General features: G+C 64.5%; 4 protein-coding genes across 4 annotated transcripts in view; 3 read left to right on the plus strand and 1 right to left on the minus strand.

Moving 5' to 3' along the window:
* Positions 1-4,493: 4,493 nt before the first annotated feature.
* SYCN (syncollin) lies at positions 4,494-4,887 on the plus strand. The gene is given in 2 exon segments (XM_069882282.1): positions 4,494-4,700; positions 4,702-4,887. Coding segments are annotated over 2 exon segments (393 nt in total).
* A 1,750-nt stretch (positions 4,888-6,637) lies between these two features.
* On the minus strand, positions 6,638-19,819 carry PAK4 (p21 (RAC1) activated kinase 4). The gene is made up of 10 exons (XM_069882243.1): positions 19,784-19,819; positions 18,909-18,973; positions 12,603-12,826; positions 11,044-11,679; positions 10,163-10,594; positions 9,931-10,064; positions 9,029-9,155; positions 8,792-8,917; positions 6,977-7,111; positions 6,638-6,881 (listed from the first exon to the last, which is right to left on the minus strand). Exons 3-10 carry the CDS (start codon positions 12,804-12,806, stop codon positions 6,726-6,728), a joined length of 1,950 nt encoding a protein of 649 aa, XP_069738344.1. The 5' UTR covers positions 12,807-12,826; positions 18,909-18,973; positions 19,784-19,819; the 3' UTR covers positions 6,638-6,725.
* A 184-nt stretch (positions 19,820-20,003) lies between these two features.
* On the plus strand, positions 20,004-21,826 carry MRPS12 (mitochondrial ribosomal protein S12). The gene is given in 3 exon segments (XM_069882276.1): positions 20,004-20,196; positions 20,979-21,124; positions 21,126-21,826. Coding segments are annotated over 3 exon segments (459 nt in total). The 5' UTR covers positions 20,004-20,147; the 3' UTR covers positions 21,390-21,826.
* Positions 21,827-23,189: 1,363 nt separating this feature from the next.
* Positions 23,190-27,415, plus strand: part of SARS2 (seryl-tRNA synthetase 2, mitochondrial) — a 4,714-nt gene continuing 488 nt past the window's right edge. The window contains exons 1-8 of the mRNA XM_069882229.1: positions 23,190-23,364; positions 24,138-24,233; positions 24,860-24,886; positions 24,983-25,123; positions 25,371-25,425; positions 26,049-26,112; positions 26,616-26,721; positions 27,256-27,307. Of these exons, the coding sequence (XP_069738330.1) occupies positions 23,338-23,364; positions 24,138-24,233; positions 24,860-24,886; positions 24,983-25,123; positions 25,371-25,425; positions 26,049-26,112; positions 26,616-26,721; positions 27,256-27,307 (568 nt within the window). The 5' untranslated portion in view covers positions 23,190-23,337. The remainder of the gene's footprint in view (positions 23,365-24,137; positions 24,234-24,859; positions 24,887-24,982; positions 25,124-25,370; positions 25,426-26,048; positions 26,113-26,615; positions 26,722-27,255; positions 27,308-27,415) is intronic.

Consider the following 27,415-nt stretch of genomic DNA (forward strand, 5'->3'; position numbering starts at 1 on the left):
AGGGGAGCACCCCGGGGCGACGGAGACGCAGGGGACTTCGCGGCACCCTCGGGGGGGGGCCAAACGGGGGGGCCGAGTGGAGCTTTGGGGGCTCCCGGGGCTCCCAACGGGGGATTTGGGGGGCTTCGCGGCACCCTTGGAGGCTCCTGGGGGTCCAAACGTGGGATTTGGGGGGCTTCGCAGCACCCTTGGGTGCTCCTGGGGGTCCATGGGGGCTCCTGGGTGTCCAAACGTGGGATTTGGGGGGCTTCGCGGCACCCTTGGAGGCTCCTGGGTATCCATAGGGGGCTCCTGGGTGCCCAAACGTGGGATTTGGGGGCTCCTGGGGGTCCGAATGGAGCCTTGAGGGCTTCTCAGCACCCTTGGGTGCTCCTGGGTATCCATAGGGGGCTCCTGGGTGTCGAAACGTGGGATTTGGGGGCTCCTGGGGGTCCGAATGGAGCCTTGAGGGCTTCTCGGCACCCTTGGGTGCTCCTGGGTATCCATAGGGGGCTCCTGGGTGTCCAAACGTGGGATTTGGGGGCTCCTGGGGGTCCGAATGGAGCCTTGAGGGCTTCTCAGCACCCTTGGGTGCTCCTGGGTATCCATACGGGGCTCCTGGGTGTCCAAACGTGGGATTTGGGGGCTCCTGGGGGTCCGAATGGAGCCTTGAGGGCTTCTCGGCACCCTTGGGTGCTCCTGGGGGTCCAAACGTGGGATTTGGGGGCTCCTGGGGGTCCGAATGGAGCCTTGGGGGCTTCTCGGCACCCTTGGGTGCTCCTGGGTATCCATAGGGGGCTCCTGGGTGTCCAAACGTGGGATTTGGGGGCTCCTGGGGGTCCGAATGGAGCCTTGAGGGCTTCTCGGCACCCTTGGGTGCTCCTGGGTATCCATAGGGGGCTCCTGGGTGTCCAAACGTGGGATTTGGGGGCTCCTGGGGGTCCGAATGGAGCCTTGAGGGCTTCTCAGCACCCTTGGGTGCTCCTGGGTATCCATAGGGGGCTCCTGGGGGTCCAAACGTGGGATTTGGGGGCTACCTGGGGGTCCGAATGGAGCCTTGAGGGCTTCTCGGCACCCTTGGGTGCTCCTGGGTATCCATAGGGGGCTCCTGGGTGTCGAAACGTGGGATTTGGGGGCTCCTGGGGGTCCGAATGGAGCCTTGAGGGCTTCTCGGCACCCTTGGGTGCTCCTGGGTATCCATAGGGGGCTCCTGGGTGTCCAAACGTGGGATTTGGGGGCTCCTGGGGGTCCGAATGGAGCCTTGAGGGCTTCTCGGCACCCTTGGGTGCTCCTGGGTATCCATAGGGGGCTCCTGGGTGTCTGAATGGAGCCTTGGGGGCTTCTCGGCACCCTTGGGTGCTCCTGGGTATCCATAGGGGGCTCCTGGGTGTCGAAACGTGGGATTTGGGGGCTCCTGGGGGTCCGAATGGAGCCTTGGGGGCTTCTCGGCACCCTTGGGTGCTCCTGGGTATCCATAGGGGGCTCCTGGGGGTCCAAACGTGGGATTTGGGGGCTCCTGGGGGTCCGAATGGAGCCTTGAGGGCTTCTCGGCACCCTTGGGTGCTCCTGGGTATCCATAGGGGGCTCCTGGGGGTCCAAACGTGGGATTTGGGGGCTCCTGGGGGTCTGAATGGAGCCTTGGGGGCTTCTCGGCACCCTTGGGTGCTCCTGGGGGTCCAAACGTGGGATTGGGGGGCTTCTCGGCACCCTTGGGGGCTCCTGGGGGTCCGAACGGAGCTTTGGGGGCTCCTGAGGATCCAAACGTGGGACCTGGGGGCTCCTGGGGGTCCAAATGGAGCCTTGGGGGCTTCTTGGCACCCTTGGGTGCTCCTGGGGGTACATGGGGGCTCCTGGGTGTCCAAACGTGGGATTTTGGGGCTCCTGGGTGTCCGAACGGAGCCTTGGGGGCTTCTCGGCACCCTTGGGGGCTCCTGGGGGTCCAAATGGAGCTTTGGGGGCTCCTGGGGGTCCAAACGTGGGATTTGGGGGCTTCTCGGCACCCTCGGGTGCTGCTGGGCACCCCGACGAGGTCCTGAGGGCTGCTGGGCACCCCCGGGAGCCCCCCCGGCCACACGTGTGCCCCCCAACACGCGTGAGCATCCACTGGAGCCCCCTAGGACACGCGTGGGCCCCCCCTCGGACACACGTATGTGCCCCAGGACACGCGTGGCCCCCCCCCGGACACACGTGGGTGCCCCACGACAGACGTGGCCCCCCCTGCGGACGCACAGGAGCCCCCCCAGACACGTGTGGGTGCCCTTGGACACGCGTGTGCCCCCCTCAGACACGCGTGTGCCCCCCCCAGGACACACAGGAGCCCCCTGGGACACGCGTGGCCCCCCCAGACACGTGTGGGTGCTCTGGAATATGCGTGTGCGCCCCCCCCAGACACACGTGTGGCCCCCCCAGACACGTGTGGGTGCCCTGGGACAGACGTGGCCCCCCCCCAGACACACGCGTGTGCCCCCCTAGACACATGTGCTCCCCCCGGACACATGTGGGTGCCCTGGGACACGCGTGTGCCCCCCCCTCAACACGCGTGTGCCCCGTGCCCCCCCCCCAGCCACTGACCTGTCTGCACAGATGACACGAGAACCGCAGCCCCCCCCCCCCCCCCCTTTCCTCATCCCAAAAAGGGGGGGCCCAGACCCCCCCCTTCCTCTAACCCCCCCTCCCCCCCAACCCCCTGGGCTCCGATCTGGCTGCGCCAGCCGCCCCCCCCCCCCCAAAAAAAACTCCAAGGGCCCCCCCCTCGTCCCCGTGTCCCCCCCCCCCGATTCTTTAACACAAGTTTTTACATTAAAAACCTGTGCCCCCCCCCGCCCGGGGCGACGGAACCAGAGACAGAGTGGGGGGGCAGCTCTGAGGGGGGGCTGGTTCATTGGGGGGGGGGGTCTGGTTCATTGGGGGGGGCTGGTTCAGTGGGGGGGGGTCTGGTTCATTGGGGGGGGGTCTGGTTCATTGGGGGGGGGTCTGGTTCAGTAGGGGGGGGTCTGGTTCAGTGGGGGGGGTCTGGTTCAATGGGGGGGGGTCTGGTTCAGTGGGGGGGGTCTGGTTCAATGAGGGGGGTCTGGTTCAATTGTGGGGGGGGCTGGTTCAGTGGGGGGGGGCTGGTTCAATGGGGGGGGCTGGTTCAGTGGGGGGGGGTCTGGTTCAGTGGGGGGGGTCTGGTTCAATGGGGGGGGGTCTGGTTCAGTGGGGGGGGGTCTGGTTCAATGGGGGGGGCTGGTTCAATGAGGGGGGGTCTGGTTCAATGGGGGGGGTCTGGTTCAGTGGGGGGGGGTCTGGTTCAGTGGGGGGGGTCTGGTTCAGTGGGGGGGTCTGGTTCAGTGGGGGGGTCTGGTTCAATGGGGGGGGTCTGGTTCAGTGGGGGGGGTCTGGTTCATTGGGGGGGGTCTGGTTCAATGGGGGGGGTCTGATTCAATGGGGGGGGTCTGGTTCAGTGGGGGGGGTAGCCTGGCCTTGGCCCCCCCACACTGTGCCTCAGTTTCCCCAAGGCCAAGGGGGGGGGGGGGGCATGTGGGTGTTTTCCCGGGGGGGGGGGGCAGATACTGGACACCTGGGGCCATTCCCAGTGGGAAGGGGGGGGGGCTGGTTCCATTCGTATGGGAAAGAGTGAGGGGGGGGTCCGGGGGGCCCCTGTTTCCATTCCCAAGGGGAGGAGGAGCTGGGGCAGGACCGGGGGGGGGGGCCTGGGGGGGCCACTTGCTCCATTCCCAAGGGGAAGAAAGAGGGGGGGCAGGAATGGGGGGGGGGGGGGCACCTGGTTCCATTCCCAAGGGGAAGGAGCTGGGGGGGGTCCTGGGGGGGTTTCCAAGGAGGAACCTGAACCCTTTCCTATGGGGGGGGGGGCACCTGAGGCCATTCCTGATGGGAAAGGGGGGTGGCAGGAATGGGGGTGTCCGAGGGGGCACCTGGTTCTATTCCTAATGGGAAGGGATGAGGGGGGGTCTGGGGGGCCCTGTTTCCATTCCCAATGGGAAGGAGTGAAGGGGGGGTCTGGGGGGGCCCTGGGGGGGGTCACCTGGTTCCGTTCCTATGGGAAGGAGTGAATGGAGGGATCTGGGGGTCCCCGTTTCCATTCCCAATGGGAAGGAGTGAAGGGGGGGTCCGGGGGGGCCCCGTTTCCATTCCCAATGGGAAGGAAAGAAGGGGGGGGTCCGGGGGGGCCCCGTTTCCATTCCCAATGGGAAGGAGAGAAGGGGGGGGTCTGGGGGGCCCCGTTTCCATTCCCAATGGGAAGGAGAGAAGGGGGGGGTCTGGGGGGGCCTGGTTCCATTCCCAATGGGAAGGAGAGAAGGGGGGGTCTGGGGGGGCCCCGTTTCCATTCCCAATGGGAAGGAGAGAAGGGGGGGGTCCGGGGGGGCCCCGTCTCCATTCCCATTGGAACGCGGGGGCCCGGGGGGGCCCCTGGGGGGTCACCTGCTCCCTTCCCACGCCGCTCTCCGCCCCCCCCGGGGCGTCCTTGTCCGGGGCTTTATGTGCGGGGGCGCTCGCCGCGTCCGGGGGGCGCGATGGCGTTGGCGTTGTTGGCGCTGCTGGCGTTGGCGTCGCCGGGGGGGGCCCAGTGCCCGCAGCCCTCGGAGCTGCGCGCGGCCGACGGGTCGAAGCTCTGCGCCCTCCTCTACGCCGACGCCAGCGACTACTACGAGCAGTGCTGCGGGGGGGCCAGCCTGGCGGTGCCGCCGGGGGCCGACGTGCCCCACATGCCCTCCGGCTGGGGCCGCCCGCGTCTCCTCGCTGGTGGTCGGCACCCGCTGCGAGCTCAGCGTCTGGTCGCGCGGCGGCAAGGCCGGCAGCACCCGGCGCTTCTCGGCCGGCGCGGTGCCGCGGCTGCAGGAGGTGAGGAGGGGGCTCCTGGGCGACTGGGACGACGCCATCCGCGGGTACTACTGCAAGTGTAACTGAGGCGGGCGGCGGCGAGGGCGAGACGCCGTCAACGTGAGCCAAAACGGGCCAAGACACCATCAACGTGAGCCAAAACGGGCCAAGACACCATCAACGTGAGCCAAAACGGGCCAAGACACCATCAACATGAGCCAAAACACCATCAACGTGAGCCAAAACACCATCAACGTAAGCCAAAATGAATCAATGGTGGCTAAGACACCATCAACATGAGCCAAAATGAGCCAAGACACCATCAACGTGAGCCAAAACAAGCCAAGACACCATCAATGTGACCCAAAATGAATCAAGACACCATCAACATGAGCCAAAATGAGTCAACGGTGGCTAAGGCACCATCAACATGAACCAAAATGAGCCAAGACACCATCAACGTGAGCCAAAACGGGCCAAGACACCATCAACGTGAGCCAAAACAAGCCAAGACACCATCAACGTGAGCCAAAACGAGCTGAGACACCATCAACGTGAACCAAAATGAGCCAAGACACCATCAACATGAGCCAAAACGAGCCAAGACACCATCAACGTGACCCAAAACGAGCCAATGGCAGCTGAGACACCGTCAATGTGAGCCAAAATGATTCAAGGCACCATCAACATGAGCCAAAATGAGTCAATGGTGGCTAAGACACCATCAATGTGAGCCAAAACAAGCCAAGACACCATCCATGTCAGCCAAAATGAGCCGAGACACCATCAACGTGAGCCAAAATGAGTCAACGGCAGCTAAGACACAGTCAATGTGAGCCAAAATGAGCCAAGACACCATCAACGTGAGCCAAAATGAGCTGAGACACCATCAACATGAGCCAAAACGAGCCAAGACACCATCAACATGAGCCAAAACGAGCCAAGACACCATCAACATGAACCAAAATGAGCCAAGACACCATCAACATGAGCCAAAATGAGCCAAGACACCATCAACGTGAGCCAAAATGAGCTGAGACACCATCAACGCGAGCCAAAATGACTCAACAGCGGCTAAGACACCAGCAATGTGAGCCAAAATGAGCCAAGACACCATCAACATGAGCCAAAATGAGTCAATGGCAGCTAAGACACAGTCAATGTGAGCCAAAACGAGCCAAGACACCATCAACGTGAGCCAAAACGAGCCGAGACACCATCAATGTGAGCCAAAACGAGCCAACACCGGCCAATATGAGCCAACGCGAGCCAACCCAGACCAAGACGCGCCGACACGAGTCACCAGAGGCCGAGACGAGGCCAGCGCGGCCACCAGGTCACCAGAGGTCGGTCTTGGCCCACACGGCGAGACGTGTGCGAGCCGCCGCGAGTCGATGAAGCGAGCCAGGCCGAGCCCCGCCAGCTCTCGGGGTGTCTTTGCCGCGCTCCCCGTCCCCGCCCGATGCCGCCAATAAAGCCCGGAGGCCGCAGCCGCTCCCACCCGGCGGGCGCTTTATTGGGGGGCGGGAGCCGGGGGGGCAGCAGCCGGACCCCCCCCCCCTTCCCCACGGGGCCCCCCCAGCCCGCGGCGTTACAAAACCCCATATAAATAGATCCGGTAAAAAACAAAACGGGGGGAAACCGACCCGAAAACCCCGAAAGGACCCAAAAATGTAGTGTGGGAGGAGGGGGGGGGCGATCAGTAGTGTGGCCGCGGGGCCGGAGCGGTGGGAAATCCGTCCCCCCCCCCCAGGAAAACCGGGATTCGGAAGGAAAAAAGGGGGAGGACGGCCCCGAACGGGGCCCCCCCCCCAGTGCCAAATCCGCGCCGGGGAGCGGCAGCGCCGGTGGCCTCGTCCCCAAGGCCGGGAGAGGATTCCGGGCCCGGCGCGCGGCGGGAAGCGTCGGCGTGTCCGGTTTTGCCTTCAGCGCAGGCGGTTTTGGCGCATGAGGGGGACGATGGAGGCGGGGGGCCCGGCCTTGGCGAGGAACGGGTGCTTGAGCAGCTCGGTGGCCGTCGCCCGCTGCCCCGGGTCTCGCACCAGCATGCGGTCCAGGAAGCCCTTGAGGGAGGGCGAGACCTGCGGGAAGAGAGGCCCGTCGGCGTCGGAGGCAGCCGGGAGGGTTTTTCCCCGGCTCCGGAAGCTTCCGCCGGCTCCCTCCGGCCTCGCCGTACCTTGTGGCCGTGCTTGAGCTTGGGAGGGAGGTTGTCCCGGATCATCTTCATGGCCTTGAGCGGCGGCTCGTTGAAGTAGGGGGGCTCCCCGTCCACCATCTCGATCACCATCACTCCCAGAGACCAGATATCCACCTGCCAGGCCCCGAGGCCATCGAATTCATCCCTCCACCCCCCAAATCTATCCCCAAAGACCCCCCAGAATTGACCCCTGCATCCAAAAATCCAACCCATGGCCCCCAAATCCAACCCACGTCCCCCAAATCCATCACCACGTCCCCCAAATCCATCCCCACAGCCATCAAAACCAGCCCACGTCCCCAGATCCATCCCCAAATCCATCAAATCCAACCCATGTCCCCCAAATCCATCCTCGTGGCCCCCAAATCCATCCCCACAGCCATCAAAACCAGCCCACGTCCCCCAAATCCATCCCCAAATCCATCAAATCCAACCCACATCCCCCAAATCCATCCCCACATCCTCCAAATCCATCCTCGTGGCCCCCAAATCCAAACCGTGGCCCCCAAATCCAAACCATGTCCCCCAAATCCAAACCATGTCCCCCAAATCCATCCCCACGTCCCCCAAATCCATGCTTGTGGCCCCCAAATCCATGCTTGTGGCCCCCAAGTCCATCTTCACATTCCCAAATACAACCCACATCCCCCAAATCCGTCCCCACATCCCCCAAATCCAACCACGTGGCTCCCAAATACAACCCCACGTCCCCCAAATCCAACCCACGTCCCCCAAATCCATCCTCATGGCCCCCAAATCCATCCCCATGTCCCCCAAATCCATCCTCATGGCCCCCTAATCCAACCCACGTCCCCCAAATCCAACCCACGTCCCCCAAATCCATCCTCGTGGCCCCCAAATCCATCCTCGTGGCCCCCAAATCCAAACCGTGGCCCCCAAATCCAAACCATGTCCCCCAAATCCATCCCCACGTCCCCCAAATCCATGCTTGTGGCCCTCAAATCCATGCTTGTGGCCCCCAAGTCCATCTTCACATTCCCAAATACAACCCACATCCCCCAAATCCGTCCCCACATCCCCCAAATCCAACCCCGTGGCCCCCAAATCCAACCCCACGTCCCCCAAATCCAACCCCACGTCCCCCAAATCCATCCTCATGGCCCCCTAATCCAACCCACGTCCCCCAAATCCAACCCACGTCCCCCAAATCCATCCTCGTGGACCCCAAATCCATCCTCGTGGCCCCCAAATCCAACCCCGTGTCCCCCAAATCCATCCCCACGTTCCCCAAATCCATCTTCATGTTCCCAAATCCAACCCACGTCCCCCAAATCTATCCTCGTGGCCCCCAAATCCAACCCACGTCCCCCAAATCCATCCTTGTGGCCCCCAAATCCAAACTATGTCCCCCAAATCCAACCCATGTCCCCCAAATCCAACCCATGTCCCCCAAATCCAACCCCACGTCCCCCAGATCCATCCTCGTGGCCCCCAAATCCAACCCCGTGTCCCCCAAATCCATCCCCACGTCCCCCAAATCCATCTTCATGTTCCCAAATCCAACCCACGTCCCCCAAATCCATCCTCGTGGCCCCCAAATCCAACCCATGTCCCCAAATCCAACCCACGTCCCCCAAATCCATCCTCGTGGCCCCCAAATCCATCCTCGTGGCCCCCAAATCCAACCCATGTCCCCAAATCCAACCCACGTCCCCCAAATCCATCCTCGTGGCCCCCAGATCCATCCCCACGTCCCCCCCAGCTGCCCCCATCCAATCCGCCCCACAAATTCCCCCCCAGCTCCCCGAATCCGCCCCAAGCCCCCGTTCCCACCTCTGGGCCGTAGGGCAGGCGGGAGATGAGCTCCGGTGCCATCCAGTACGGGGTCCCCACCAGGGATTTCCGGCGCGGGACTTCCTTGTTGACTTGGGCGCAGAACCCAAAATCCGATAGTTTCACCTGCAAAGAAAAGCGGTGAGGAGCTCGGCGGCGCTCCGGAGGCTCTGGGGTTCCGGAAGCTGCGGGGTTCCGGAGGCTCTGGGGTTCCGGAGGCTCCGGGGCGGCGCTCACCCTGCCGTCGTGCGTGAGGAGGATGGAGTCGCTCTTGATGTCGCGGTGGATGACGCCCTGGGCGTGCAGCACGGCCAAGGCCTTCAGGACAGCGAGGCAGACGGCGGCGATCTGCTCCTCGTTCATCCTGCGGGGAGGGACGGAGACGGCGGGAAGCCGGAGAGCACGGGGATGAGGGGGGATTCACAGAATCAGGGAATCACCAGGTTGGAAAGGACCCACCGGATCATGGAGTCCAACCATCCCCATCAACCACTGACCCGTGTCCCTCAGCACCTCGTCCACCCGCCCCTTAAACCCTCCAGGGAAGGGGCCTCAACCCCCTCCCTGTTCCAGGGCCCAGGGCCCCTTTCCATGAAGAATCTTCTCTTGATGTCCCATCTGAGGCTCCCCGGGTGGAGCTGGAGGCCGTTCCCCCTCGTCCTGTCCCTTGGGAGAAGAGCCCAGCTCCCTCCTCTCCACAACCTCCTCGCAGGGAGTTGGAGAGAGCAACGAGCTCTCCCCTCGGCCTCCTCTTCTCCAGCTCCCTCAGCCGCTCCTCTTCTTCTCCAGCCCCTTCCCCAGCTCCGGTCTCTTCTCCGGAGGCTCCAGGCCCTCCAGGTTCTCCTCGGGGCCCAGAGCTGCCCCCAGGATTCGAGGTCGGGTCTCCCCAGAGGCCGAGGGAGAAGAACCTCCCGGGGGGCTGCTCCAAGCCAAGATGCCCTTGGCCTCCTTGGCCCCCTGGGCCCCTGCTGGCTCGTGTCCCACCGACCCCCCCAGGTCCTTCTCCTCCAGGGCCCTTTCCAGCCGCTCTCCCCCCTCGCCTGGAGCTGCCCGGGGTCGTTGTGCCCCAAGCTCCTGGTCTCATCCCGTGGCTCCGGCCCGTTCCGATCCCCTGCCGCTCACCGACGGCCCCTCGGTACCTGGTGTGGGTGACGATGTCGGTCAAGGCGCCGCCCTCCAGGAATTCCATCACCACCCAGAGCTCGTCGCCCACCAGGTAGCTGTTGTACATCTCCACCACGTTCTCGTGCTGGTAATCCCGCATGATCACCACCTAGGGAGCGCGGCAGCGGGTCGGGAGCCGTTACGGGAGGCCGGAAGGCGACTCACGCGGGCTCCGGCCGAGCCGGCGGGGCGCCCCGCTCACCCCACCTCGTTGAAGAGCAGCTCGCGCCGCTGCTGCTTCCGCAGATCCATCTTCTTGACGGCCACCAGCTTCCCGGAGCTCTTGACGGTGGCGATGCAGACGATGCCCGTGGAGCCCTCGCCGATCTTGATGAAGTTATCCAGGTAGGAGCGGGGGTCTCCGGGATCCACCACCATCTGCAGAGCCGCCCGGAACTGCTCGTGGGAGACGCGCTGGGGCTCGCGCTGGGGCGAGCGCGGCGGCGGCGGCTTCCCCGGCGCGGTGCCGGCCGGGGGCTGGCGGGAGAGCTGCGGATCCGAGGCGTGGGGGCCGATGCCGGGAAGCGGAGGCTCCGAGGCCTTGGGGCGCGGGGGGCCGGCAGGGTGGGCGCGGGGGGCAGCGGCGCTCACGGGGCCGTTGGCCGCCGGCTCTTGCGAACGTCCCGGTCGGGGCTCGGCCTGCGGGGAGGCGGGAAGAGAGCGACGTCAGGCAGCGGGAAGCGCGAGGCCGGAGCTGGGAATCGGCCACCGATCCCGAGACACCGAACCCGCGGCTCCCAACCCAGCGAGCGGCACGGGCGGGAGCGGAGCCGGGCGCTGACAAAGGCCAAGTTCGCGCTCGGAGAGGCTCGGAAAGAGCGAGAAAAGGGAAAGGAGAAGGCGGAGGAGCCGGAGCTGCTTCGGAGAGAAGGACGGAGCCGCCGGCACCGCGGCGGAAAGCGCAGAGCGGCCGCAGGGTCTTCGGTGCGAGCTTGAACCGGAGCGCGGGAGCCCGTTAGGAGGAAGCGAAGGAGAGAGGCGGCTTTTCCAGGAGAGGCAAAGCCGGGAAAAGCTCCTCGGGGAAGGAGCGCTCGCTGCCAAGCGGATCCGGTCGGAGCAGAGGGGAAGCAGGGGGGGAAAACCTTTACCTGGGAACCCGCGGCGGCTCTGCCGGGATCGGTCTCGGCCCGCGGGTAGGTATTAAAGGGCCGTCCCGTCTGCTGAGCCGTCTTCATCACCCCCTCGGAGACGGGAATGTTGGGAGTCCGGATATTAGGCCCGGAGAGGGGGCGCTTGTCGCGGGGGCCCTGCGGGCTGCTCTGGCCGGCGTGGCTGGATTTGGGGCGCTCGGCGGGCTCGGGGCGCTCCCGCCGCACCACGCGCTCGGCCGGCTCGCCGGAGTCCCTGTCGGCCGGAGATTCCCGCCAGCCGTCCCGCTCCGAAGGGCCTTTGGGGTAGTCGGGGGGCGGGGGGCGGCCGCCGCCGCCGCCGCCGGGTTTGGGGCCGGGCTCCTGGTGCCGAGCGCGGGGCTCCTGCCGCTCCCGGGATCTCTCCTTGCCCGGCTGCTTCCCGGCCCCGTGGCGGCTCTCGTGGCGGCTCCCGGCGGGATCGGCGGCCGGGCCCTCGGCGAGGCCGTTCTCCGGGTAGAGGTGGTCGCGGCGGAGCGGGACCGGGGGGCTGTCCCTGCGCAGAGAATTGGAACGGGACACGGACATGGTCTCAAACTCGTCCAGGAGCCAAGCGAGGGAGCCGTCCCGGGCGGCTTTGCTGCCCCGCACGATGGTCTTGGAGCAGGACACGGAACGGGAAGCGGACGGGAACACAGCGGGCGGACAAACAGGAGAAAAGAAAACAGGGAAACACACACACACAAAAAAAAAAAAAAAAAAAGGGAAGAACATAAAAAAAAAGGAATGAAAATGAAATGCCTGGTGGGGACGGAGGGGAGGGAGGCTGCGGGGCTGGGAGAAGGGAAGGGGTTCCGCCTCGTCCCGGGGCCGCTGGGAGCTTCCCGGCAGGGAACGGATCCCGCTCCATCGCTCTGAGGCCCGTGCGGAGCCAGGAGAGCGGGACGAGCGGAGCCCAGCAGGACGAGCCACCGGGAAGCCGCACGGGGCGTTGCGGTGGCCGCATCCCAGCTCTCCGGAGGGATCGGAGCCCTCAGAGGGCAGCTCTCGCCTTCCTCCAGACAGGAGGACGCCTTTCCCTGCGGGAAGCATCCGAGCGAGCGCCGCCCGGCTTCCTCGGCTCTTTCTATCCCATCCTCCTCCTCGGAGCGGGTCGTTCCCTCAACGGAGGAGCCCGGCGCTCCGGAACAAAGCCCAGCGGCCTGGGCTGCGGTAGCGGAATCATCCAGGGCCAAGCAGCCGAGCGAGCGGAGCCGCTGGATCGCCGGCACCGCAGCCCCGGAGGGGGATTAGGGAGCCGGGATTAGGGAGCCGGCAGGCGTGGGACCGAGGGAACGGGATGAGGGAAGGGTGGCTTGGGAAAACACACGGAGACGGGGTGGGATGGGAAGGAACAGACACCGTTTCCCTAGCGGTTTCCTGCAGGACGGGCTTTTCCAGCTGCCAGGAGAGGTTTCTGCCGGATCAGAGCCCGAGCGGGCGCCTTACCTGCTCGGCAGCGCCCCGGGAACAGGACCCACCGTCCGAAGGGTCCCCCCAAAGCCGCCTTGGCCGGCCCCAACGGCCGGGAGGCTGCCTACCTTCTGCGATCCGGGCTGGATGGCGGTGATGCAGCCGGGATCCACCAGCGGCTTGGGGCGCTTGGCCGATTCCTCGATGATTCCCTGCCATTGCCGGGGCAGCCCCGTGAACTTCTGCTCCTGCTGGTCGTATCCCGTGTGGACCCGGTGCTCGAAGTTGGAGGGAGCCGAGATCTCGATCCGCTTCTTCTTCTTGCTGAACATGGCGAGGCCGGCTAGAAAACCTGGAGGGGAAAAGCAGGGATCAAAACAAGGCCCAGAGAAGCCGGGAAGCGCGGCGGGAGCCGTAATCCAGCTCCTTCTTTAGGATCTGCTCTCGTTGGCCGGTAAAATCGTTCCTTGCCAGACAGGGAACGCCATAACCGCCGGCTGCTCCGCATCCAGGAGGGATTCGCCACCCGCCCGGCCTCGCAGCCGCGCTTCAATCCTTGCCGCTCCTGCTTATCCCAAATTTATTCCACGGGGAGATGTGTTTGGCCGCCCCTCTCCTTCCTGAGCTCATCAAAGTAAGCGAAGAGGAACCAAGGAGCCTCTCGGGGCCCCGAGCCTGCCCGCACGAGGAGATCCCATGGGAAGTTTGGCTCCTGAAGGCCCCATCCCCTTCGGCACCGCCGGAGCCGGCAATATCCAAGGCTTCTCTCTGCTCAGGCCTCGCAGGAGCCACATCCCAGCGGCCAAGGGCTCAGGGCTGAGGCTGCAAGAGGTTTTACGGCACCGCAATCACTCTTGGAGCTCGGCAACTGCTGCTCCGAGGGCTCCAAACCTCGCTCCGAGGGCTCCAAGGATTCCAACTGCTCCTCCAGGGGCTCCAGCTGCTGCTCCAAGGCCTCCAACTGTTGCACCAAGGGCTCCAACCCTTGCTTTGAGGGCTCCAATCCTCGCTCCGAGGGTTCCAACTGCCACTCTGGGGGCTCCAAACCTCACCCTGAGGGCTCCAAATCTCGCTCCGAGGGCTCCAACTGCCACTCTGGGGGCTCCAATCCTCGCTCCAAGGGTTCCAACTGCCACTCTGGGGGCTCCAACCCTTGCTTTGAGGGCTCCAATCCTCGCTCCGAGGGCTCCAACTGCCACTCTGGGGGATCCAAGTGCCACTCCGGGGGCTCCAAACCTCGCTCCGAGGGCTCCAAACCTCGCTCCGAGGGCTCCAAGGATTCCAACTGTTCCTCCAGGGGCTCCAGCTGCTGCTCCAAGACCTCCAACCCTTGCTTTGAGGGCTCCAACCCTTGCTTTGAAAGTCCCAACTGCCACTCTGGAGGCTCCAAGTGATCCAACGTCCACTCCGAGGGCTCCACCAGCCGCTCCCAGGGCCACACGCTCCGGGAAGCTCCGTGAATCCCGGCACAACAGCAGCTTGGACTCCTCACGGCGTTCCCAAACCCACAAGGATCTTTCGGGAGCTCCTCATTTCCAAGCCCGGTTCCCTTGCGGCGCATCCGAGGCCATTCCCAGGCTCCCAGGGCGGATCCCAGCGCTGATTTTCCCGGTGTTTACAGCCAGGGACAATGGAGGCTTGTTTACGCCATCGGAATGCCGCAGCCCTCTCCGCTCGCATCGATCCCACCCGGAGCGCTGGCAAAACGCTCTCAAACCAACAACCGCAGCTTGTTTTGCTTTTAATTGTTTCTCTGTCTCGGAGCTGAGGGTGGAAATCAACTGTCTCTGCTCTTCCCGACCTGGGAGCGGGAGGGGAAAGGAAGGAATTCTTGGGAAAAGCCAAGTAGATCAGGTTTTGATGGATACGGGACGGCTCGGGATAAAGGGAGCCCGCGCACCACGGCTCGGCTGACATTCCAAGCGATGCTTCCTGAAGCTTCAGAACGACCCAAAATGCTAATTTCTGTCCCCAGGAAAAGCGGCTCCAGCCCCATCCACATGGAAACACCCGGAAAGACTGGTAGTGCTGGATATTGCCAGCCTGGCGCTCCGGAGGGCAACGCCGGCAGTGCAGCCGGGAGCTGCCAAACCCAGCTGAGCCCTGGAATTACCGGCTCCTTCGGGACGCAGAGGGTGATGGAGACGTGTCCGGATCCAACCTCTCACTCCATCTGGACCCGGATCCGACCCCTCACCCTTTGCAGACCTGGAGCGGATCCCGTTTTTCCCACTTTCACTGCCCCCAGCTGCCCATCGGGGTTGTTTCCGACCATTTGAGTCTCCGGAACCCGCTTCCGACGCCTGGTGTGAAACTCAACAGCTCCAAACAATCCCCTTCTCCGTGCAGGAAATCCTGACTCCAGCAGCTCTGGCGTTCCCGGCTCTCCAGCGTTCCCAATCGTTGAGATTCCCAATCCATTTGGAACGTTTTCCTCCAGCTGGATGCCTTCCCGTCCATCCCAAGGAACCGGGATGAGTCCAGCTCCCTCACAATCCCTATTTCACCTGCTCATCGCGGGGCTCTCCGGTTTTTTGTGGCACAGCCGAGCTCCGGTTGCATCCTGACCCGCTCCGTGTCCCGGCAAACACGTTAATTAGGGATAAACGGAGCCGCTGGCAGCTTCCCAGCCGTCCCGAGGCAGAGGAACTTTACCTCGCAGGCTCTAAAACCAGCTCGGAGCGGGGGCAGCTCCGGCTCATCCCTGCACTGGAGCAGCAGGAATCCAAGCGGCTCCCACAGCTTCCGAGTGCCGGCGTCCACTTGATTTTGAGGGGGATGCTTAAAACCAGCTCATTTGGGGTTTTCCAAGGAAAACGCACCTGGAGGATTCACCCCGGGCAACCGGAGCGCCCCGACGTCGCTCGTTAAGCCTCAGATTATCCCCAAAATCATCCCTTCGGAGTTCAGAGGGGGAAAGCTGAGATGGAGGGGTTAGGAGCGGGTCTGCATCCCCCCCATTCCCGATCCAGGCTGCATTCCCAGGTCAGATTCCCTTTACCTCGTTAATTCGTCAGCCATTAACGAATGCGTCCGGCCCAGAGCAAACAAACCCGAGCAGAACATTTCCCAGCTCCGAAAGCCGCAAGTTTCCCAGCACCGTTCAAGCGGAAAAGAAAGGGAAAAGGGTGGAAAAGGATGGGAAAGGAGCAGGAAGGGGATTCCTTCCCTCCCGTGAAATCGAAGGCAGAGAGACCGGAGCGTTCGCTGGCGCGATCAGTGGGACGTGGATCCCGTAGGATCCCGGAGCGGTGCCCGTTTGCCCCTCTCCCTAAGGATAAATCCGTGGCGCAGCCAGGTTCACCAACTCCCGATCGAGCCGGAGGGGCTCCCGGAGCCCCAGCACCAAGCAGCTCCACGTGGGGCTTTCCAGTCGGATTCTGAGACACGGAGCACTCGGAAACCATTGGAATCACACGGGGCGTAAGGGAATAAAAGAAGAATTGGAAATCGGCGGAGCTGGGGGGCTCTGGCAGGACCCTGGGAGCAAGGAGCAAGCCAGAATATCCCCTTCCGATTGCCCAAATCCCAAGCCACACGGATATCAGGCTCCGATTTCCCCTTCCTTTTAGGTTCCCCCCATTTCCTTCCCATCCAAACGGGCTTCCCAGGAAAACAGGATTCCCTGCCGCTCCGAGAGCTCCCCCGCGGCGTTTCCCGCTCCCAAACCATCCTGGTTAGAATTCAAATCCAGGCGGATCCTTCACCTTCCCCATCCCCTTCCCGCGATCCCAAGGAGGAGGGAGGGAGGGATCGGGACACCAGGGACGCGGCAACTCCAGCAAAACCACACGGGAGGCGGGGGAAGACGCCCGAGGCTCCCACTGCTGGGATCCCACCGGGAATGCCGGCCTTTCCTCTTCTTCCCTCTCCGGATTCCGGAGACCGAGCGGCACGGGGGTTAACCACGGCGTATCCCAAAGCCGCTCACCAAGCGGATGCCATCCTGCTCGCTCCCCGCTCCGGGAGAGCCGCTTCCCACCACCTCAGCGTGTCCGACGCAGCCACGAACACCGGCCCCGCGGTTTAACAGCCGGAATTACCGTATTCCAGGACCGGGAACGTCGCTGCCGTTGAACTGAGGAGGCATCACGAGGGAGGGAAAGCGGGAGAGGAGCCAGAGGCTCTGAGGGGTTCAAGGAGAAGCAGAATCGGATCCGGGAACCGGGCAGGCAGCAGCTTTGGAAGCAAAGCAGCCAGTGGCCGGTTAATTCCACAAGCCGGGTCCAGAAGCGCCGGCACGGAAAAGCGCGGCTCCTTTTCCTCGGCTTTATTCTCTTCCGGAATATTCACAGATCAAATTATCCGCTGCCCAGCGCAGGGCTGTTGGTCGGGCTTCCCCGGAATCCCATCGGGAGGATGCGGGATCAGGGGAACGACAACAGAGAGAGGAATGAATCTTTCCTGACACCGGTTCCACTCCAATTCCACAGGTTCCAAGCTCGGAGGAGCAGTGGGAGCCGGTGCAGAGCAGGCAGGGTGATCCCGGCATCACCGGGATGGAGGATCCCAACCCAGGCCGGGTCTTCCCAACCCTCTCCGGCTTCCCAAGCCTCGGTCCCTGTCTCTTCCCGCTGTGGGAGCGCATCCCGGGATCGCCTCAGAGCCAAGAATCTCTCGGATCAGCTCTGCTCCCGGCTCAGCCCTCCCGGATGCCAGGGCAGGCTGCGCTCGCACTCCAGAATTCCAAACTATCTACAGAAAACAGGGAAGCAGCGGCTAACCCAAAGCCTTCGTCTCCCCACTGCGTGTTCCCCTCTATTCCCGTTTCTCCAGCAATAAACTGCTCCGGCAGCCTCGCTCCGGCCTTCCCCATTTCTCCAGCAACAAAATCCTCCGGCCTTTTCCTCGCGGCTTCTTTTAAGGCCCCGAGCGCCGGGTGGGGATCCGAGAAGACTCCGTACCTGCCGATCGCCGCCGAAAGGGCTGGAAAAGCCGGGATTCACATTCCCCACGGACACGGAAGATCCCGAAGGAGACGGGGCAGAGCCTCTTCCAGCCGAGGCGAAGGCGGAAGCGCCGGGACGTGTGGCGGGCGGGTTGGACTGGCCCGGCCGGCTCTGCGCGAGCCGAAGCAGCGGAGCTGGCAGGGAGTGGCGACGTTCCAAGAGCAGGAGAGGCGTCCGAGCCGCTCCGTGGGCCAAAAACCAGGATCCGGCCGAGGCTGCCGGATGGATTTGTGCTTCTCGGACCCCGCTCTCCACCGGCGGACGCCGAACGGGTGAGGAAGCCTGGAATTCCAAGCACGCGCAGCGCCGAGGAGCCCCTGCGCGGATCCTCCCGCTTCCAGAGGCGCCAAACAGCAGGATCAAAGGGATCCGTCGCTTTAATCCTGCTCTCCCAAAGCAAACATTCCGGCCTGCTGGACGTGGCGGAACATCAAAGCTCGGCCGTGGCGCTTGGCACCGCGATTCCAGAGGGAGCAGCCCTGGATGCTTCCCTTTCTGCTGTGTCTCCTCCAGCCTGGAAGCCAGAGATCCCAGCGCCATCCCACAGCGATCCACACGCATCCCGGGTTTATTCCCGATCCGGAAACACGGACGCTTGCCTTAAAAGTCAGCCCCGAGCTGGCTACCCCTCCTGAATCCACGTATATCCCTCATAAATCCACGGATAACCCCAACAAATCCACTTTGCGATGGTTTGGGAGTCCGCTGCACAGGGCAGGAGCCAAGTTCCTCACTCCAGTATTCAAAATTCCATAAATTAAATGGAAAACTCCACCAGGAATGCCTCCCAAACGCTCTCTTCTCGCGGTCTCCACCTTCTCAGCCGACCGTGGCGCCTCTGGCACCAGGAACCAGGAGGAAAGAAGGTCAGGGAACCGGGATGCATCCAGCCAGGCACACGTGCGGATACAGGGAATGGAATTCCATGAGTCCCTCATTTCACGGCCCAAAAACTCCGCCGGCGCCCACTCCGTCCTAACTCCCGGCTCCCCCGGGCGCGTCCGGTGACGCCAAGGGCGGAGGGAAGCTCGGAGATGGTGATTTCTATCCTCATCCTCCTCCCGGTGTGGAAAACAGGGACAATTTCCCGTTTTCCAAGGATTTGAAGGCAGCCTGGAGCGCCACGGGCTCGGCACATCCGAACTACAGGCCCAACACCAACGGGAAAACCGATCCCGGGGACTCGGGCCTCACCCAGCACCCCGGGAAGGCCAAGAAGACAAAAAACCACAGAGCAGAGGCGACAGACAGCAGGAAAAATAATTCCAGGATGGTTTTCCGTGCATCCCGCAAGCCGATCCCATCCGATCCACTCTCTACAACCCAGAGCGGCTCCGACGGCTCCAGCCTAAACCTGACGGCAACCACACTTCTCCTGGATTTCCTCCCTTCAGCGTTTGGGAAGCAGGAGAGGGATCGCAGGCAGGAATGCGATTCCCAACGAGCTCCGCAAGCCCCTGACTCGTCTGGAATCTCATCTCCTACCTGCAAGGAGGGAAAAGTCTTCTCCGCCTCAGCCGTGCATGCCGGGATCCTCGCGCCGACCGACACTGCGGGAGAGGAAGGGAATTCCGTGAGGAGCAGCTCCCCGTGGGATTGGGGATGGAAGCAGAGCCCAAGCCCGGCCCTTCCCACCTGGAATTCCAGGCCTCGACACCCCCCAGCCCTCTCCCCACTTTCCCCGGGACCCCTGAGGCCGTGCAGCTCCTAGATTCCCACCCCCCAATTCCCCCTTTTCCCCCCCAAATCCCTCACACCTTGACCCCCACAGCCCCCCCCTCTTTCCCCACAGCCCCCCCTTCCCTCCAGCCCCCTAATTCCCCCTTTTTCCCCTCAAATCCCTCACTCCTCACCCCCACAGCCCCCCCTTCCCTCCAGCCCTCCCAAATCCCTCACATCTCACCCCCCACAGATCCTTCTTCCCTCCAGGCCCCCCAGATCCCTCACATCTCACCCCCCACAGACCCTTCTTCCCTCCAGCCCCCTAATACCCCCTTTTTCCCCTCAAATCCCTCACTCCTCGCCCCTCCTAACCCCTCTTCCCCCCAGGTCCCCCCAATTCCCTCCCATCTCATCCCCCACAGCCCCCTCTTCCCTCCAGCCCCCTAATTCCTCCTTTTTCCCCTCAAATCCCTCACTCCTCACTCCCCCAGCCCCCTAACTCCTCTCCTTCCCCCACCAAATCCCTCATTTCCTCACCCCTCCAGCCCCCCCTTCCCTCCAGCCCCCTAATCCCCCCCTTTCCCCCCCAAACCCCTCACTCCTCGCCCCCCCCCCGGCCCCCCAAACTCCCGGCCCCCCATTCCCTCGACCCCCCCTCCTCTCTCCTGCCCTCCCCCCCACCTCTCCCGCCGTCTCACCCCTCAGCTCGAGCTCCGGGCGCCGCCGTTCTCACACCCCCCCCCACCCCTCCCCTCCTCTCCCCTCACTCGGCCGCCGCCATCTTGCGAGCGAGCCACATCCGGGCACCCGCCCTGCCCCCCGCGTTGCCCCGGCAACAGGCCCCGCCCCCCGCGGGCCTGAGGGGAAAGGGGGCGGGGTCACGTGGGAGGGGGCGGGGTCACGTGGGAGCGAGGCAGGGCGGGAAGGCTCCAAGATGGCGGCGCCCTGAGGGGACGGGGGGGGGTCCTTGACGGCGCTGAGCGGCCCTTCCTCCTCTTCCTTCTCCTCCTCCTCTTCCTCCGCCTCCTCCTCCTCCTCCCGCAGGCCCCGCCGCTGCCGAGGATGCCGCTGCGAGCCGTGATGGGCGCCGCGGCCTGGCTGCGCCGCGCGGGTGCGTGGCCCCCCCACCCCGGGTCCTTGTTCGACCCTTTCCCTGCCCTCGTTCCCTTCCCTTCACCCCGCGATCCCCTCCTCCCCCTCCTCCCTCATCCCCCTCCTCTCTCATTCCCCTCCTCCCCCATTCTCCCCGTTCCCCTCCCTTCATCCCGTGATCCCCCCATTTTCCCCCTCCTTCCCTCCCCTCGTTCCCACCGTTTCCCTCACCCCCATTCCCCTCCCGCCCCATTTCCTCTCCCTTTGCCCCCTGCCCCCTATTTTTCCCCCTCCCCTCTCCCTTTGCCCCCCTTTCCTCCCCATTTCCTCTCCCTTTGCTCCCTACCCCCGTTTTCCTCCTCCCCTCTCCCTTTCCCCCCATTTTCTATCCCTTTGCCTCCTGCCCCCCATTTTTCTCATTCCCTCTTCCTTTGCCCCCCTTTTATCCCCGTTTTCTTTCTCTTTGTTCCTCCATCCCCTTCCTCCCCCCCTTTTCTCCTCCTCCCCTCTCTCCCTTTGCCCCCCATTTTCTCTCCCTTTACTCCCTACTCCCCAGTTTCCCCCCTCCCCTCTCCCTTTGCCCCCATCCCCTTCCTCCCCCCATTTCCCCTCTCCCTTTGCCTCCTGCCCCCCATTTTTCCTCATTCCCTCTTCCTTTGCCCCCCTTTCCTCCCCATTCCCTCTCCCTTTACCCCCCCATCCCCTTCCTCCCCCCCTTTTCTCCTCCTCCCCTCTCCCTTTACCCCCATCTCCCCCTCCCCTCGTCCCCCATTTCACCGCTCTCTCTCTCTCCCCGTGCAGCCGCGGCTCCGCTCTGGCTCTCCGGCAGCTCCGTCTCGGTTCCGTTGGCTCCGTTGGCTCCCGGCTCGGCCGGGATGGCCACCCTGCCCCAGATGCACCGTCAAGGCCGCCCCAAACATCCCCCTCCCAAAGTGGGGGCCACGTTCGGGCCGCCCCCAGATCAAGGGGGTGGTGGTCAAGAACCTGATCCGCAAGCCCAAGAAGCCCAACTCCGCCAACCGCAAGTGCGCCCGCGTCCGGCTCAGCTCCGGCAAGGAGGTGGTTTGCTTCATCCCCGGAGAAGGCCACAACCTGCAGGAGCACCACGTCGTCCTGGTGCAGGGCGGCCGCACCCAGGACCTGCCCGGCGTCAAGCTCACCATCGTCCGCGGCAAGTACGACTGCGCCCACGTCCAGAAGAAGAAGAAATAATGAGGGAATCGGGGGGATCGAGCGGCCCTCCAGCGGGAAAGGGGCGGATTCGCTTCCCGAGCGGGATTTCTCCCAGCGCGGGGAGGCAGCTCTCTTTCTGGAATGGGATTTTGCTCCGGGATGGAGCAGTTCTCTCTCTGGAATGGGATTCTCCCAGCACAGGGAGGCGCTTCTCCCTCTGGAACAGGATTTTCCCTCAGGAGAGTCATAGAATCGTATGAGACGGGAGCATTCTCTTTCTGAAATAGCTTTTTTCCTTCGGGAGGGAGCAGTTCTTTCTCTGGAATGAGATTCTTCTCCGGGAGGGAGCGGTTCTCCCTCTGGAATGGGATTCCCCTTCAGGAGAGAGAAGTTCTCCCTCTGGAATGGGATTGTCCAGAGCAGGGATGGGGGAGAGGAGTGATACTGCCTCAGGGACATTAAATGTTGTCACTGTACGTGTGTGTGGAGCGGTGTCTGGGGCGGCAGGGGCACTGGGAGGGGATTTGGGGACAATGGGAAGCGGCCTAGGGGCATTCGGGGGCACTGGGAGGGGGTTTGGGGGCATTTGGGGACAGTGGGAGAGGGTTTGGGGGCACTGGGAGGGGATTTGGGGGCAGTGGGAAGGGGCTTATGGGGATTTGGGGGCACTGGGAGGCGGTTTGGGGACAGTGGGAAAGGGCCTAGACGGCATTTGGGGGCACTGGGGGGGGGGTTGGGGGCACTGACGTGGGATTTGGGGGCCCTGGGGTTGGGGTAGGGGCATTTGGGGGCACTGGGACTGGATTTTGGGACAGTGGGAGGGGGTTTGGGGGCATTTGGCGGCACCGGGAGGCGATTTTGGGGCACCGGGAGGCAATTTTGGGCACCAGGAGGGGGTTTGGGGGCACCGGGAGGGGATTTTGGGCACTGGGAGGGGGTTTGGGGGCACTGGGAGGGGATTTGGGGCACTGGGATGGGGTTTGGGGGCACTGGGGGCATTTGTGGGTATTCGGGGACACTGGGAGGGGATTCAGGGACACTGGGAGAGGGTTTGGGGTCACTTGGGGGCACTGGGACGGGGTTTGGGGGCACTGGACGGGGTTTGGGGGCTGGGAGGGGATTTGGGGGCACTGGGACGGGGTTTGGGGGCACTGGGACGGGGTTTGGGGGCACTGGGAGGGGATTCAGGGACACTGGAAGAGGGTTTGGGTCACTTGGGGGCACGGGGAGGGGATTTGGGGGCACGGGGAGGGGATTCAGGGACACTGGAGAGGGTTTGGGGTCACTTGGGGGCACTGGGAGGGGATTTGGGGGCACTGGGAGGGGATTCAGGGACAGTGGGAGAGGGTTTGGGGTCACTTGGGGGCACGGGGAGGGGGTTTGGGGGCACTGGGAGGGGATTTGGGGGCACTGGGACGGGGTTTGGGGACACTGGGACGGGATTTGGGGACACAGGGACAGGGTTTGGGGCACAGGGAGGGGGTTTGGGGTCACTTGGGGGCACTGGAAGGGATTGGGGGGCAGTGGCGTTGGGGGGAGCTGGGGACACTGGGAGTGGATCTTGGGATCGGGAGGGGTGGAACTGGAGCTCTGGGCGGGAGCCCAAGGGGGCGTGGCCACGGCGGGGAGGGGGCGTGGCCACGGCGGGGAGGGGCGCGCTTTTCGAGGGGGCGTGGCCACCGCTAACGTAGGAGCTCCTGGAGGGGGCGTGGCCAGCACAGGGAGGGGGCGTGGCCATCGCGGGTCACGTGGGCGCGGCGGGCGCGCGCCATGGCGTGGCGGCGCGCGCTGAGGGGGGTGGCGGGGCTGGCGGGGGGCGGCGGCGGCGGGGGGGCCGGTCCCGGGGGTCCCGGGGTCGGTCCCGGGGGTCCCAGGGGTCCCGGCGCGGAGCCGGCTGTACGAGCACGTGCGCGAGGGCCTGAGCGCCAGGCCGCAGCTGCAGGTGGAGGCGCTGAGCGAGGCGGAGCTGGAGCGGCGGAGGGGGGCCATGAGGGGGCCCGAGCTGAGAGAGATCGTGAGGGGCCGGGGGGGCACTGGGAATGCTGGGAGGGGACTGGGATGCTGGGAGGGCACTGGGGATGCTGGGAAAGGGCACTGGGGATGCTGGGAAGGGCATTGGGAGAGACTGGGAGTGCTGGGAGGGGGGCTGGGCGAGATTGGAGGGGACTGGGAGGGATTGGGGGCACTGGGAGAGACTGGGAGGGGGACTGGGAGAGATGTGAGGGGCCTAGGAGAGCTGAGAGGGGCTGGGGGTGCTGGGAGGGGCACTGGGAGAAATGGGAAGGGGTCTGGGAGAGATTGGAGGGGACTGGGAGTGTTGGGAGGGGGACTGGTCAAGATTGGAGGGGGCTGGGGGCACTGGGAGGGGGACTAGGAGAGCTGGGAGGGGACTGGGGGGGCTGGAGAGACTGGGAGGGTGACTGGGAGAGATTGGAGGGGACTGGGAGAGCTGGGAGGGGGACTGGGGGCACTGGGAGGGGGACTAGGAGAGCTGGGAGGGACTGGGGGGGCTGGGAGGGGCACTGGGAGGGTGACTGGGAGAGATTGGAGGGGAATGGGAGAGCTGGGAGGGGGACTGGGGGCACTGGGAGGGGGACTAGGAGAGCTGGGAGAGACTGGGGGGGCTGGGAGAGACTGGGAGGGTGACTGGGAGAGGCTGGAGGGGGCTGGGGGCACTGGAGGGGAACTGGGAGCACTGGGAGGGCCCTGAGGAGGGATCGGGCGCTGGAGGGGGGGGTCACTCGCCCCCAGCCCCCCCACACTTTGCCCCCCCCCCCCCCCCTCCAGGTGCAGACGTGGTCGCGGCTGCAGGAGCTGCGGAGCCGCATCCGTCACCTGCAGCAGCAGAAGGACTTCGTGGCCCAGCGCGTGAGGGCCCTCATGGTGAGGGGACCCCCCGAAACCCCCCCCCCAAACCCCATGAGGCACCCCAGCACCCCAAAACCCCCCTGAGCCCCCCCCAAACCCCTCTGAGACCCCCCAGGACCTCACAACCTCCCGGGATCCCCCCCAAACCCCAGGAGACTCCCCCAGAACCCACCCTAAACCCCATGAGACCCCCCCAGCACCCCTAAACCCCCCTTGAGAACCGCCCCAAACCCCACGAGACCCCCCCAAACCCCTCTGAGACCCCCCCAGGCCACCCCAACCTCCCCGAGATCCCCCCCCCAAAACCCCAGGAGACCCCCCAGGACTCCCCCTAAACCCCATGAGGCCACCCCAGCACCCCGCAACCCCTCTGACCCCCCCCAAACCCAACGAGCCCCCCCCCGCCACCAGGAGCCCCCCAAACCCCTCTGAGACCCCCCTGAGAACCTCCCCTGAACCCCATGAGACCTCCCAGAATGCCCCCCACCCCCCTGAGACCCCTGGAACCCCCCCAAAACCCTCCCCAGGCGCCCCCCAGGACCCCCTAAATGCCCCCAGGACCCCCTAAACGCCCCCAGGATCCCCCAAACATCCCCAGGACCCCCCCATTTTCCTCCCCTGACCCCCATTTCTCCCCCCAGGCCGCTCACCAGAAGCCGACGGAGGCGGTAGGGCAGGAGGGGACGGGGTGATGAGGGGTGGGGGTGCTCGGGGACCCCCCAACAGCCTCCTCCCCCCCCTCTGCCCCCCCGTTTCCCCCCCAGGACCCCGAATTCTCCTCGCTGCGGGCGCAGGGGCGGCAGCTGCGGCTGCAGCTGCAGGAGCTGCAGGCGGAGGAAGCCGAGCTGGACGAGCGCTTCTACGTCAGAGCCCTGCAGCTCCCCAACCGCACGCACCCCGAGGCGGTGAGGGACCCCCCCAAAAAACCCTGCCCCCCCCCCAGGACCCCAAAACCCCTAGGATCCCCCCCAAAAACTCCCCTGCGTCCCCCCCAACTCCCCTGCGTCACCTCCACATCCCCCCAAACCCCTCCCTGACAGCCCCTACTGAGGTGGGGGGGGGGCAGAACCCTGAGACCCCCTCCCTTTTGCCCCCCAAAACCCCCAGGCCCCCCCCAAATCCCCTCCCTGATCTCCTTGTGCCCCCCCGCAGCCGGTGGGTGACGAGAGCCAAGCGCGGGTGGTGGAGGTGGTGGGGGAGAAACCAGGTACGGGGGGCGGAAATGGGGGTCTGGGGGGCAAAGAGGGAAAAATAGGGGGTCTGGGGGGGCAAAGAGGGAAAAATAGGGGGTCTGGGGGGGCAAATAAGGGGTATTGGAGAGCAAAAAGAGAAATGGGGGGGTAAAAGGGGGCAATTGGGGTCTGGGGGGGCAAAAGGAGGAGAATTAGGGGTCTGAGGGGTCAAAAGGGGGGGGACTATGGGGGCAAAGGGGGAGAAATTTGGGGTCTGGGGTGGCAAAAGGGAAATTGGGGGGCAAAGGGGGAGAATTGGGGGAGAATTGGGGGCAAATTGGGGTCTGGGGGGCCAAAAGTGGGGGGACTGGGGGTGCAAAGGGGGGGAACTGGGGGGCAAACGGGGGGGAAATTGGGGTGGGGGGGCAAAAGGGGGGAATTGGGGGGCAAAGGGGGAGAATTGGGAGCAAAAGGGAGGGAATTGGGGGTCTGGGGGGGCTAAAGGGGGGAAATTGGGGCTCTGGGGGGGTTAGAGGGGTGGGAATTTGGGGCAAAAGGAGAGAAATTTGGGGTCTGGGGTAAGAAAAGGGGTTGGAAATGGGGGTGGGAAAGCGGGGGGGTTGTTCCTAGGAGTAAGAAATTCCCCCCCCCCCCCCAGTGTTCGATTTCCCCCCGCGGGGGCACCTGGAGCTGGGGGAGCGACTCGACATCATCCGGCAGCGGTGAGACACGCGTGTGACCCCCCCTCGAGCCTCGCACACGCGTGTGACCCCCTCCCTGTGCCTCGCACACACGTGTGACCTCCCTGACACGCGTGTGACCCCCCTCGAAATGCGTGTGAACGCCCCTGACGTGTGTGTGACCCCCCCCAAACACGCGTGTGACCCCCTCCTGACCTCGCACACGCATGTGACCCCCCCCGACACGCGTGTGATACCCCTCAAAATGCGTGTGAACGCCCCTGACACGCGTGTGTGACCCCCCAAACATGTGTGTGACCCCCTCCTGGCCTCGCACACGCGTGTGACCCCCGTCCCTGTGCCTTGCACACGTGTGTGACCCCCCCCCTCGTGCCTCGCACACACGTGTGACCTCCCTGACATGCGTGTGACCCCCCTCGAAATGCGTGTGAATGCCCCTGACACGCGTGTGTGACCCCCCAAACATGTGTGTGACCCCCTCCTGGCCTCGCACACGCGTGTGACCCCCCGACACGCGTGTGCAGGCGCCTGTCGCACGTGTCGGGCCATCGCTCCTATTACCTGTGCGGGGGGGGGGCCCTGCTCCAGCACGGCCTCGTCGCCTTCGCCCTCCGCAAGCTGCTCCCCAGGGTACGGGGGGGGGGATTTTGGGGGGCTGGGGGGGTAAAAGGGAATTGGGGGGGGGAATTGGGGTCCTGAGCGGGTCAAAGGGGGTGAATTAGGGGGCAAAGAGGGGTCCTAGGGGGGTGAAAGGGGGGGGGAACGTGGGTCTTGGGGGTAAAAGGGGGAGAATTGGTGTCCTGGGGGGGTAAAAGGGGGTGAATTGGGGGGCAAAGGGGGGGATTGGGGTCCTGGGGGGGCAAAGAGGGGTCCTAGGGGGGGGTGAAAGGGGGGGGAACGTGGGTCTTGGGCGGCAAAAGGGGGTGAATTGGGGTCCTGGGGGGGGCAAAGAGGGGTCCTAATGGGGTGAAAGGGGGGGGAACGTGGGTCTTGGGGGGTAAAAGGGGGTGAATTGGGGGCAAAGGGGGGGGGAATTGGGGTCCTGGGGGGGCAATTGAGGGGCTGGGGGAGCAAATGGTGTCGGGGGGCGGGCAAAGGGAGGCGAATTGGGGTTTAAAATTGGGGGGGGGGGCCTGAGTGCCTTTCCCCCCCCCCCCAAACCAGGGGTTCCTGCCCATGACAGTCCCCGACCTGCTGCGCGGAGCCGTCTTCGTGAGTGACACCCCCCCCCAAGACCCCCCCCGTGTCCCTTTACCCCCCTCAAGACCCCCCCCCCCGTGTCCCTTTGCCCCCCCCCAGCCCTGTGACCCCAACATGTGTGACC

This window comes from Phaenicophaeus curvirostris, unplaced genomic scaffold (genome assembly GCF_032191515.1).
Source record: "Phaenicophaeus curvirostris isolate KB17595 unplaced genomic scaffold, BPBGC_Pcur_1.0 scaffold_93, whole genome shotgun sequence".
NCBI lineage: Eukaryota > Metazoa > Chordata > Aves > Cuculiformes > Cuculidae > Phaenicophaeus > Phaenicophaeus curvirostris.